Source organism: Magnolia sinica, chromosome 1 (genome assembly GCF_029962835.1).
Source record: "Magnolia sinica isolate HGM2019 chromosome 1, MsV1, whole genome shotgun sequence".
NCBI classification, from domain to species: Eukaryota; Viridiplantae; Streptophyta; class Magnoliopsida; order Magnoliales; family Magnoliaceae; genus Magnolia; species Magnolia sinica.
In genome coordinates this window covers 47,112,702-47,125,513 of record NC_080573.1, presented here as the reverse complement: position 1 = coordinate 47,125,513, position 12,812 = coordinate 47,112,702, and the positions used below count along the sequence as shown (strand labels likewise).

Here is a 12,812-nt window from a genome sequence, read left to right as displayed (position 1 = left end):
CCACCTGATGCGGGCCCCACCTGTGAAAAACCACGAAAATTCAATTTTTTTCAAAAAAATAGCAAACAACGGCAGCTGACGCTGCTACTGCTGTAAGGATGGCACAGCGTCCTCTGCGTTGGGATGGTCCTGGCCAACCGTGGGTCCCCAAATGTGGGCCCCACCGTGATGGGTGTGGACATCAGCACCGTGCATTTTGTGGCCCCTTTAGGGTAGCCCCATCCAAAAATCAGCTGTATGTGAGACTCTAATGGTCCACAAGGTAGGAAATAGTGTGATTGAACGGCTGCCATTGAAACCATTTGTGGTGGTTATAGAACTTTTGGGTCAATATGAAATTTATTTTTCCCATTCATCCAGGTTCGTGCAACCTTATCAACAGATTAGAGGGAAAACAAATGTTATAGTGGGCCCCACGCGGGACCCACAAGGATCTATGTGTTTTATTCAGACCATCCAGGCAGACGGTGGAACCCACCATGTTGTATGTGTTGTATACATGTCGTCCACCCATTCTCTATAGATGTAATGACCCGAAAAATTTCATGCAAAGACTCGAGTACTACCTCAAATTCCTTAGAAGTTATATATGGGTTAATTAGCGCTAAACTCAATTGCTTGTGAAATTAACACCAATAACCTCAAATTTGATCTATAGGACTTAAAACCTGTAGAACCGTTAGTGTTATGTTACCCTGAAATTTAGGATTCAATGCTAAATCCAGATGCTCTAGGGAGTACTTGGAAACTTTGTATCGGACCTAGATTACGCGTCGAAAGTTCGATAGCAATGATCTTAGACAATTATAATCACCTTATTGGGCTTGACCATCACCTCAAAAATCAAGTCCAGATAATGTCCTGAGACGATTTGCTTGAGTCCGGAGTAAAGAGTGTGAGAAAGGTGAGAAATTAAATATGAATTTATAAAATCTGAGTCGTGTCGCTTGCGTGCCGATTCTAAGCATTCTAACCGTTGGATTCTGACCCAAATTTACCCTCAGATCAGGGAAGATGGCCCAGGCATGTCATAGTGCTTGTGGACCTAATCGAGTTTCGGTGACCGTTGAATTGAGATTGGTCCGCCATGGCTGATCTGTAAATTCGATCGGTACAAAAACTTAGCCTGACCTAGATCTATGGTCAGTGAGCTTAAGTCCGACCGCACGTGGAGAAAGGACCACCAGAAGTGCTCCATTGGACCGATATAGACCCGATTTGGTTATAACCTAAGTTTACCTTGACCCTGGGGCTATTTTCATCAATTTTAGGCCTATATAAAGACCTTAAAACCCTCACTCTTAATTCCAAACGAATTTTCTAACCCTAGCTAATAGAGAGAGAGGAAAAGAGAGAGAAAGTGAGAGAAAAGTTGGTGAATCATCTTGAGATTCTTCCTTGTTACTCTGCGTTCCTAAACCATCACTTCTGAATCATTATTCCGGCGATTCTAAGTTCATTCTTGGGTAAGTCAATCAAACCCTAGTCTGTTTTAGAGCTTAAAATAGTCTAAGTGTTGATGTAGCTCATTTTATTCATGCCTTAGGTTATCTAGTCGCCGTTGACGAAGACTTATCGTCTGAATCAGATCTGTGCGCATTTTCTGGTTTAAGGTGCGGACTATATTTGTATAGGTTATGGTTTTCAAGGCTTTCAATGTCGGTTAATGGTTTATTATTGTTGTGGGTGCAATTTCACATGTTAAATGCGATGTTTGTATTGTGTTCCTGATATATACACTACCAAAAAAATGACCAAAGGCTACAGACCATGATACCTTTTGGCTACGGATATAAACCGTAGCTATAATACTACGGCTTAAAACCGTAGCTAAAAAATGATCAAACCGTAGCTAAAGGCTAATGCCACCACCCGTAAAACCACCATGGGACAGCCCCATAAGGGACTCTACGAGGCCCACTAAAATGCTTGTGCTCCATCTAATACGTCTATCCATTTTAACAGATCATTTTAGGATAAGAGCCCAAAAAAGGAAGTAGATCGAAGGCTCAAGTGGACCACATTGTAGGAAACAGTGGAGATTAAATACATACCATTGATTGATAGTGTGGTTCAATTAGACCTTCGATTTGCCTCATTTTTGGGGTGATTCTCTATAAAAAAAAAATTCAAAATGAATGGATGGAGTGGATATACTAAATACATCATGACGGACCCCACAAATCCCTTGAGATGACTGTCCATCCCCAACTCGTTAGAAGCCATGCGAACAGCAAGGTGATGTGAATAATAGCATAAACGCTACGGTCCGAAGGTTTTCGCTACGGTTTAAAGCCGTAGAAATAAAAATGCGGAAACAACTCACCTCGCGCGTTCCTTTTTCTTCTTCCGCCTCCCGTGAAAAAAACAAAAAACTAAAAAATTTCACCTCCCTCCCACTCTCGTGAGAAAAAAAGCCCAAACCCTCCTTTCCCTAAACATCTCCTCTCTCTCTATCTCCCCAACCCTCTCTCACGAATGCTCCCCACTCACGAACCCTCTCTCATGAATACTTCCCTCTCACAAACCCCTCTTCTCTCCTTAACCATCCCCTCTCTCTCAATCTCACGAAGACTCCCCTCTCTCACGCCATAATCGACATCCCTGCTGCTCGATCGTGTCTCTTTTTGTTCCTTTTTAGGTATGCAAGACCGATTATCTTCTTTTTTCTCATTTGAATATTCAAATTTCTCTCTCTTTTTTTTTGGTGGAATTGGATTGGGGGTTTAAGGGGGTATTGATTAGATTAATTGAGGGTTTGAGGGGTTTAGAGATTCGGGGTTTGTGCAGATGCTTGCGGCATTGAGCATGAATTTGGCCGTGATCCAAAACTCACGTGGGCCACATCTCGAGGGACGGTCAGGATGGAAATGGCAACCTATGGTATCTATCTATGTATTTAATTTGTTAACTCACTTGGATTTTTTGGCTATGGCTTGTCCACATGGTTGTTAGATGAATCAATGGTTCCAATTTCCAACAGCCTTTTTAAGCACATGAATGTCTTGCTTTTGTTCTTGGTTTTAGATCACTCCTTACAGTTCTTTTTGTAGCTTCCCTTTAAGAACTTGTAGTTATGTTTCTTGCTATTGTGATTGCCAAGGCAATGAAATTTGTCATGCTACTAACCTAACATCGCTCCTTAGACACTATTGTTGGGAAGGTTTTTTTCATTTATCTATTAGTGGGATCCCTGATCCTCCTGCTTTTGGGTCTGTTTGGCTTCTGGTTTTTATTTTCCTTTCTGTTGTTGTTTTTGCCCTTTAGCTGTTATTATTATTATTATTTGAAAAAAAAAACCCAACTTTTTCTCTTGCTATTATTGCGTAACTGTTTTCTTGTGCAGCATTTTCTTTATTTTAGGTGTGCATTATACATCAATCTTTCTTTTCTTATTCTTTGCCTGTTCAGAATCCTCAGATGATGCCTCTCAAGTAAACGATGATGAAAATGCACTTATGGGTTTCTTTGATGACTCAAAGGTAATCAATGCCCTTCCACAATTATGTGTTTCTATTCTTGTTATGGATTTTGGTGGCTTCTGATATTTGGTTGTTTGTGCTCAAATCATCTTCTTAGCACTATGTTTTAATCTACTGTTGTGATTTATGCATCTTATGACTATGAGCACATTTATTGTAATTGGTTGTTGCTCACTTTTTAATGAGATAAAGTAACATTAGAGAGCAATATACCATTGTCTCCTCAATGGCTGTATGATAAGCTTAGTGATATTAAGACCGGTTTTTCTGCTTCATCAGGGGTATAGTTCTGTGATCTTTTTAAAAAAATACATTTGGCCTTTGACCATTTGTTTTCTCATATTAACTTCTGATTGATGAGAGAGGAAAATGCTATGATATTTTCAAATCTTAATCAAGCATTATCAAAGCCATGGTGGCCATTCCAATAGGAAAGATGTTCTTCATATAGATGTGACTAAAGATGTGACCAAAATTTGTTGCGTTGGAGGCATTTTTAGATCCTGATATGCAATTTATGAAAGCATAAAGCACTAGTGGTTTAATTTATTTTTTCTTTTTTATTGCAAGATTGATTGTTTAAGACCCAATCTTTCCTTTTATTTAATTCTGTTGACGCTTCAGAGCCGTTCTGATTCTTGTAAAATAAGGTTTTGTTATTCATGTCTTTCCTTGTCATCAACAACATTGTTTTGGATGAATGGAAAAGTTTTATTGAAAAAAAGGAACATAGAAGATCTTTTGCCATTCTGATTGAAGGTTCTTTATTGTCCTTCTATGAATGCAAAAATTTCGTATCAAGTTGGTCTGTATTAGAATCTGTAAAATCAATGGATGGTGACATGCAGTGGAAACTGACATGAATAGGTGCATCTTCATGTCTTCATGTCTTTAGAAAAATGGTGACCAAGAAAAATGGAAGCTGAGTTTGAGAGATGTGAAGAGTTCCATTTTCATTATTCATGTTACAATTGGTTAAAATTAATGCATTTTTGTTAGATGATAACTAGAACCTTGGTGCTCATATTGTTTTCTTCTTAATTCCACTAGCATATTATATGAATGCTATTGAGACGCTACACATTCAACTTTAGAAGATGAATGAAACTATTTGCAGTCTACGAGTATGTGATTCTAACCATGTGCCTGCTTCAACTACATCAGGGAATGCTTCTGGAAGGGAAGTTATGTTGGTGGCAAGCTTCACCGGCTCTGGTTTAGAAGCTATGTCTGAATTTGTGTTGGTGCAAGTTGTGAATCTGAAGTAATGGTGGAATTGGCTGCAAAGCTAGTTTATATCCCATTGCATATTCAGAAGTTCCTCTTTTGAAGCATAAGTTGGAGGTTGTGGAGGCTTTCCATATCATTGCTAATTTAAATTGCTTTTGACTTTTCTTGATCAAGTCATTTAGAATACCCAATACTGCATTCAAACCTATTGTTTGGTTCTTTTCCATAGTTCACTTGTGTCTTTTAGTAATATTGTTGCAATTCTATTAGAAGCATTTGTTGATTACTGCAGCCCAATTATTCTATTTATTTTCTTGTAGAGTATGTGTAAAATTGTAGAGGAATCCATTCATTGATCTGCCGAGAACATAGCACTAGCCATTGGTGCACTGTGTATGGTAAGAATCTCCATATTTTGCTATTCTGTCATGTTTTACCCTAAAATAATGCATTTAGAGAGAGAGAGAGAGAGAGAGAGAGAGAGCATGAACATGACGATTTAAAAAGTGGATTCTATAAAGAAAACTTTTGTTTGTGCATTTTCCTTTGAAAGTATTTTGGGGGAATCATTGTTAATCATACGTTAGGTAATCCTATGACTGGTTGTAGACAATTAGTTCTTAGCCAAAAAAGTCAGTAGAATCGCATTTGACTATCCACCTAATGGAAGATGCTTCCACAATGTACATTGTAATGGAAGATGCTTCCATAATGTAAGATGCTTGATGTAAGGCTTAGTTTCCCAATCAAGCTCAGCGGGGTTGTAGGGCCACCATGGTGTTTGATGTTTCTATGATCTCACCCATCCAACAAGGTTCTCCCAACATAGGTTCTGCCAACATAAGAAATCGGATGCCTCAAAAATCAGGTGGATCTAACTTTTAGATGCGGCAGGCACACGATGGAAATTAATAAACAACCACCCAAAAATCTCCACATTCATGTGGGGGTGCATAATCTCTCTCTCGATCTCCCATGCCCCTTTTTCTAATCTCTCTCTCTCTCTCTCTCTCTCTCTCTCTCTCTCTCTCGTTTCCTTCTCATTTATAGTGATCTAATCAGATCTGATATTCTGTCTTCCATCTCTTTCTTTCCTTTTGTTTGATCCGATCATCTCTATATTTTGCTTTTTTCAGCTTTGGATTGTAGGTGAAAATGGGGCTCACGTTTACGAAGCTGTTCAGCCGTCTGTTCGCAAAGAAGGAGATGAGAATTTTGATGGTCGGTCTTGATGCGGCTGGCAAAACAACCATCTTTTACAAGCTTAAGCTTGGAGAGATCGTCACCACCATCCCCACTATTGGTATCAGATCTCACCCGTCTCTCTCAATCTTGGATGCTTGATGGTTTTTGTTCTCTTTTTTAACCCAGTTGTGTAATTCTACATGTTTTTGGTGATTGATTGATGTCTGATCTGGTTTTCATGCTTTTGGACTCAATTAGATCCTTTCTCTACCTGTAGAATCGGAACTGGGTTGTTGAAGCATGTATGTTTCTAGATCTATTCATTTGTTTGTACAGTTAGGTTTCCTAGCTTGATTCTATTGGAACTTGTATGCATGCCATAGATTCAAACTTGTTGTATTGTTGAAATCTGAAGATGTGCTTGTGGAGAATGAGAGATCTGTACCTGTTGGCTTTAGCGGGGGCTCTGTGTTCATGGCTCCATAAGTGAGAGGTTGGGCTCAGACTTATGCTGGTTAGCCATTGTCTGCATGGTTTTAAGACTTGCACCAACTCATTTGGTCTTAAGATGAGTTGTACTGGAGTTGGGGTGACTCAGCTGAGTCACCACCATTCATTGTAATGCGAATCAATTGATTCAATTGAATCTTCAATGCTAGGTATTTCATATCCATAATCTAATGGATATTCTAGCACACTAGTGACATATGCAATTGTTGTGTTAACAACTAAGTTATATGGTCACATGTTTCCCAATCTTTTTCAAGTTTGGATTTTGTTATCCTTAAATCTTCATTTAAGGGTAATTGTAATTCTTGCATTCTCAATTGATGAGATTGCTTCATTCTTCTTCTCGATTTGGATTACTTAAATCTTCATCGAAAAGATCTTGCTAGAATCTTCTTGAAGGTCCAGCTCTCAAGCTATTTGGCCTTAATAGTCTTATGGTAAGACCATCTTGGGTGTTTAGCTTGTAATCGACTTCATTAATTTCTCCTATTTGTACAGGAACTTGCTGATGCTTGAAGTCAAACATCTATGTTTGCCCAAAACGTAAAGTTTCGCCCTGGAAACAAGGAATACTTTTATAATTTTTGGCAACATAATGTCATGAAGCACGATGTTATTATCGGCAACAATTTCTGGACTGACCAAAGTAGACATACAATGGTAATTTCTAATAGTACCATTACTATTGGGAATAACATTATTTCCTTACTTTTCGGTCCACAGCCAAGTCTATCCATAGACTTTCCTTGGCTTCAGCACCAGTGCGTTCATTACGCACCAGATGAACGTGGTGAGATATATAATATTCAACCCACCAAAAATAGAGTTCAAGAAAAACTTCTTAAAATCAAGCTTGCCCTGAAAGACAATTTCAATGATAACCTAGTATCGGAGATGCGAAAAAGAAGCACCATATGCAATCAGATCAGTCTAATGCATGGGGTGGCTGGGGTGGTAATAGTGTGGGAGACGCGGAAAATATGCACCAGACGCAAGCAGATCAGCCTCATGCTCACGGTGGCTGGGACAGTAATAGTATGGGAGATGCGAAAAAGCACCGGACACAGTCAGATCAGTCTAATGCATGGGGTGGCTGGAATAGTAATAAAAAGGAAACACAGGCAAGTGAATCTAAAAGACCAACAGCAGAGGAGTGTCTTGGATTTAATTCTTGGAATAGAACGGAAGTGCAAAAGAAGCAGCCCATTCAATCTGATCAATCTACTCCCTAGGGAGGTTGGAAATCAAATGATGCAGGAAATGAGAAGGTTGAAGATGCTAAATCCCAAGATGTAAATTGTTGGAACCAACCAAATGATTCATCTACCAAACCACATGTTTGGGATAAGGACAAGATGCATGGTCAATCTAATTCTGTTTGGGGTAGTCAGAGCCTAAAGGGTACCCATACGGAGAGATCTTCAGACATTGGTGGTTGGAATGAAGACAAAGGACAAGATGAGTTGAATCAATCAACAAGATCTCCTGTTTGGAGTTCTTCCCCTATTGAGAAGTCTTCAGATGGCAGCAGTTAGAAAGAAAATAGAGCACACGATTGGTCAAATCGACCGACCAGAGCTCCTGGATGGGGTTCTTTAAGTGCGGGTGACCGAAGAAACCAGAGAAGCCATTCTACCCAGTCACCTGCACCTGTGGGGCCTGATGGTCGGAATGCTAATGGGATTCTCACTGCCACTGGAAGACGCTTGGATCTATTCACATGTGAGGAAGAGAAAATTCTTAATGATGTTGAACCAATTTCGCTGTCGATAAAATGAATTCTACATAATTCCAGCTACAATGACGGTGATCGGCTAACGGATAAAGATTAGTCCTGGGTACTCGATAATGTTTTTCAGCACCATCCTGACAAAGCGACAAAAATGGGTGAAAAGATTGACTATGTTATGGTTGGTAAGCATGACAAATACCAAGGTACCAGGTGCTTTTTTGTTGTCTCCACAAATGGTTTTAGAGCGGATTTCTCTTACCTCAAATGCCTGGAGAACTATGTAAAGGAGAAGTACCCTAATGGTGCTGAAGCCTTCAACCAAAAGTATTTCAAAAAGTGCCGCTCAGAGGGCATGAACCAGCAGCAAACGGGCATGAACCAGCAGCAAACACAGTAGCTGTAGATCCAACGCCCTTGGGAAGATAGAACAATGAGTTTGTGTAGTGGGTTTTTTACTGCGCATTGGTCATATGTATATATTTTCTGCCATCTGCCCTTCCCCAAATGTGGTTAACCTCTCGTTTGCCCCTTTTAACTACTGTATATATTCGTCATCCCTCTGATGAATGCACCACCCAATTTGGGAGCGGTTCGACCATATGGCTAAGCAGTTGGCTTCCATATGTTTAAACAGTTTTTTTTTTTTTTTTTTTTAAAAAAAATTTATCAAATCATCTGAATTAGGAAAAATCACTTTAAAGGGCCTATTTCAGTATTAAGTACTGAAAACAAGTTTTAATAAACGGACTGAAGTTCTTGATCTGCGAGATGTTTGCCATTCTGATTATCAGGATCATTGCTTTCAATTTTAGAGAATGAGTTGCTCTCTTTCATTTGATTATTTGTAGATAGGCATGCGTTAAACAATGGGAAGTGACCAATGATCAAGGCAGCCATTGTGTCCAGTCCTCTGCAATGAGCAATTTGTTGACAGCAATCAGGATTCTCATTTGTTAGGTTCATCAGAACCTACAAAGAGGAAAATAAATTAAAAGTTTAAAACTTTTGAGAATTCAATTCCATGCTCTACCATGACACACAAATACTGAAGTGGGTCCTTGCTGAATTTAATAAATAAGGATATATAAGACGATAAAATAAATAGCCAAAAAAAAACCAGCAATCAGGAATTGGAGGTAAAACTAATAGGCGAACATTTTACTCTCATGTAACAGTCTCAGCTATAAAACGGAAGCACAATCAAGAAATGTCATGATATTTGGCTTGTTCCTTTTCTAATCGTGAACTAATTTGGTACTCTATGGTTCAACATATTGCTAGTCTGCATGTTTTTTCTAGTTACTCTGTATGATGTTTGGCTTGTAGGCTGTAATAAATAAGGATGAGTTTTATCATTTTTTTTTTCCATTTTTTGAAGCTGTTATAATTTTTGAGTTTATTTTTGCTTGCAGGCTGGCAGATTTGCTCGCATATGTTGGCGTATGGCCTTACAATTCTCAGAGGTACATTTAGGCTAACAGATTTGCAGGCTGGCAGATTTGCTAGATTTGAAGCCTCTTTAATATGCTATTGAAGCCCTTGCTGATTTGTCTACTGTCCGGTTAAAGACATTGTTGAAAATTCTTATTCTATTCATTTTTTGAAGAATTTTTCAGAGGGATTTATTGTTTTTACTGAATGGTTGGAGATACTGCTAGATGTTCAGGTTTGGTAACTTTTTTAAGTAGTTTTTTCTTCAGATTTTCAACATCTGGTTTGCACCGGTAAGAGTTTGCTGGCTATTGTCATTTAGGCTTCTTTTCTGATTTATTTGTCCAGCCGTAAGGCCCTTCCTCTCATCCTTAGTTCTCTCACTCTGTTTTGAGATTATATATGGCGTCTTAGTTGACTTTTGAGGCACTTAATCCTGTTAACTCTAAGACGAAATGATTGATTGCTCATTTTGAAAATCCTGGTTTACAAATTACTACATACACCGACATAATATAGCACCAATGAAATCTATGGAGCACCGAGATGAACGGTTCTGTTCTTACAACCAGACCCATTTAGAGTTCCTGAATCTTTCTCGCTACAGATCCTAGATCCGCCACAGATGTGTATTTCTTGGTTTCTTTTTCCATCCTTTCTGTGGGCCTGGTTGCTCTGGAGGCAACCTTCGCATAAGTGTCAGCCGCGGGTGGTGGCATACCCTTTGGTAGAGGTCCCGGATCACGCGTAAGGTTTGGAGGATTGGAAGACTTGGGCTTATTAGCTCTGAGTACCGTGGCCCTTCGTCCGTCAATCCGACGGTCATTTAATACATTCGTGGCATTTACCACATCCTGTTCGTAAAGGAAACGCATGAATGCGAAGCCTTTGGGGTGATTGGAGTGAGGACGCAGAGAGATGTAGACATTGTGAACCCTCCCGAACTTCCCAAAAATCTCACGGAGGTCATATTCAGAGCAATCGAATGGTAAGTTCCCAGTAAACAAGCTAAAACCGATAGAGGCTGGGTATCGTACCTTCCTTCTGGATCTCCCGCAGATTAAGTCTCTGCTTGGTAAGTTCCCAATGGGAGTTAGATGGTTGGATTATTTTTATTTATTTATTTATTTGTCTTGTTTTGTAGGCTTTAGGAAGGGATGAATGGGAGTTTTGATGGCCCACTCTACAAGGTACTCTACATGTATACTTGTAGCATATGTGCAACGTAGCAAACACATTCTTGCATGCTTTTTTTTTTTTTTTTTGAAAAAAAGTGAAGTGATTAATTTTAGGATTTACAGCAACCCAGACCATTGATTTGATGGGTTCCATCATGGATACACCATGAAGTAAGAATCTTACTTGGGTACAGTCCCTACCTCGGTTCCATCATGGATACACCATGAAGTAAGGCATCTGTTGACTGTTACCCAGCTCATTGCTGTAGGTGGCTCAACATCTTGATTGTGTTGCAGGATTTGATGTTCCCCTTACTCATCTGAGCTAGTCCCTTCCCCTTTTTAATTTTTTTTTTTTTTTTAAATGTTATTGATTTGGATCCCCATTTCTTGAGTAGTTTTTAATGAAGGATCTAAAATTAAGCTAGGGAAGAAAGAAGATGAAGAAGCTGATGAAATATAGCAGGTACTCATTACAAGTTTCCTTTACTAGATTCGGCCAAATAGTTATTCTTAACAATGCAATTTCAATGTTATTTGTTTGAAATCTTTTTGACTTGGCATATGATTGGATCATCTGAATATCAGCAAATCCATCTTGAAACTAAGTTACCTCTCACTTGAGAATTTTACATTTTTTGCTCTTAGAAACTTAGAAAAAAAAATCCAAAAGATAATAAAAGTGAGTCTATCCAAAGACTAGTGCAGCCACAACGAAGTATGAAATTTTTATTTCAATGTGTTATGGTAGAAAGGGTTGGGGCTTAACTTGAACCAGGGAATTAGAATCCGGAAGCAAGCAACAAGTCGTATTGATTTTCATAACACTTACTGATCTTAAAAGGCACGTGCTAGCATTTATTTCACATATGGCATCTCTCATTGCTAATTTTTATTAGCATTTCTATAGAATCTATACTTGATATGGGATTATATGTATCAAGTTCTTGGAAGGATGTCAAATAATGCTAAGTACATGGAAATTTTACAAAGTAATTCTTAGAGCTTAATTTAATTTCTTGAATAGTTGTTTACAAGTGATTTTCATGCCATGTTTAAATTGGTTTCATTTTTCTTGTTGCAGTACCTATGGCAGTTATTGCTTCTTGTAGGAAAATGAAAAAGCTTGTCCAAGACATTTCATTGGTTGAGGCTGCACTTAGGACCTCGTCTCAGCTTGTAAGTTTAGCATGCAGCCTCTAAGCCTTTTCAAATCCATTATCCAGTAGCTCTCTCTCTCTCTCTCTCTCTCTCTCTCTCTCTCACACACACACACACACACACACACACAATGCACGAACACACATCTTATTTCCATTGTCCCTTCACGTGCAGGTTGTAAGTTCTGATGGAAAGAAAGTGAAGCGATTGCATGCATTGCCAGATATTGACATCGAAGATGCAAAGGTATTTTTATGATGGCTTCTTGATCATTTTCACAGCAATCTGATACATGACTGTCATCCTAAAAAAGCTATAAACTTCTTAATGTGTATGTTCATCTAACTCTAAGCTCTGTTTCCCTCTGTCGGCATAATCTCCTAGGAATAGGTAGTTGGCATCTGGTGGAAAACCTCCATATTCAAACAGTTGTAGGAGGTCAGAAAATTGCCCATATATGTTGCCTGCTTAGCAGTGGAAGAAGAAGAAGAAAACCCATTCATTTGACTAGACAGAGAATAACAAGTCAAGAGAGCTAATATTCCAAACATTGAAATGAAATAGGAAAAAATCAAAGAGAAAAGATGCAAATCATTCATGCACTGGAAGATGATGTGAGATAGGATGTAAGCTATTTAACTCAGGGGTTGTTTGGATGCCTGTAAATGGTTTAAGTTGTAAATGATTGTCTGTGTTTGGATAGCCTGTAAATTGTTCAAGTCCTATAAATGCAGAGCCAATCTTTCCAATGGATAGCCTGTAAATGAGATGGGTAAAATGTTGTTACAGCCTGCAAATGATTTATGGGTAAAAAAGGCATTAGAAGGGACCCCTTAGCCTATAAATGATTTACATGTAATTCTTATTCTATTCATTTTTTAAATAATTCTGGTCTTTTTTTAA

At 38.7% G+C, this 12,812-nt stretch overlaps 1 protein-coding gene and 2 long non-coding RNA genes across 4 annotated transcripts; all 3 read left to right on the top strand.

Moving 5' to 3' along the window:
• The first annotated feature begins 2,280 nt into the window (after positions 1-2,280).
• On the top strand, positions 2,281-4,844 carry LOC131242296 (uncharacterized). Its single transcript, XR_009169585.1, has 3 exons — positions 2,281-2,641; positions 3,412-3,482; positions 4,647-4,844. It is a non-coding gene; the product is annotated as an uncharacterized LOC131242296 (long non-coding RNA).
• Positions 4,845-5,867: 1,023 nt separating this feature from the next.
• LOC131246184 (ADP-ribosylation factor-like) lies at positions 5,868-7,942 on the top strand. The gene is made up of 2 exons (XM_058246095.1): positions 5,868-6,015; positions 7,665-7,942. Exons 1-2 carry the CDS (start codon positions 5,868-5,870, stop codon positions 7,940-7,942), a joined length of 426 nt encoding a protein of 141 aa, XP_058102078.1.
• A 2,765-nt stretch (positions 7,943-10,707) lies between these two features.
• On the top strand, positions 10,708-12,163 carry LOC131242162 (uncharacterized). 2 transcript variants are annotated; one of them, XR_009169537.1, is made up of 4 exons: positions 10,708-10,760; positions 10,872-11,214; positions 11,833-11,927; positions 12,084-12,163. It is a non-coding gene; the product is annotated as an uncharacterized LOC131242162 (long non-coding RNA). The 2 variants fall into 2 exon arrangements; XR_009169534.1 differs by lacking the exon at positions 10,708-10,760 and having other exon boundaries at positions 10,773-11,214.
• Positions 12,164-12,812: the final 649 nt, after the last annotated feature.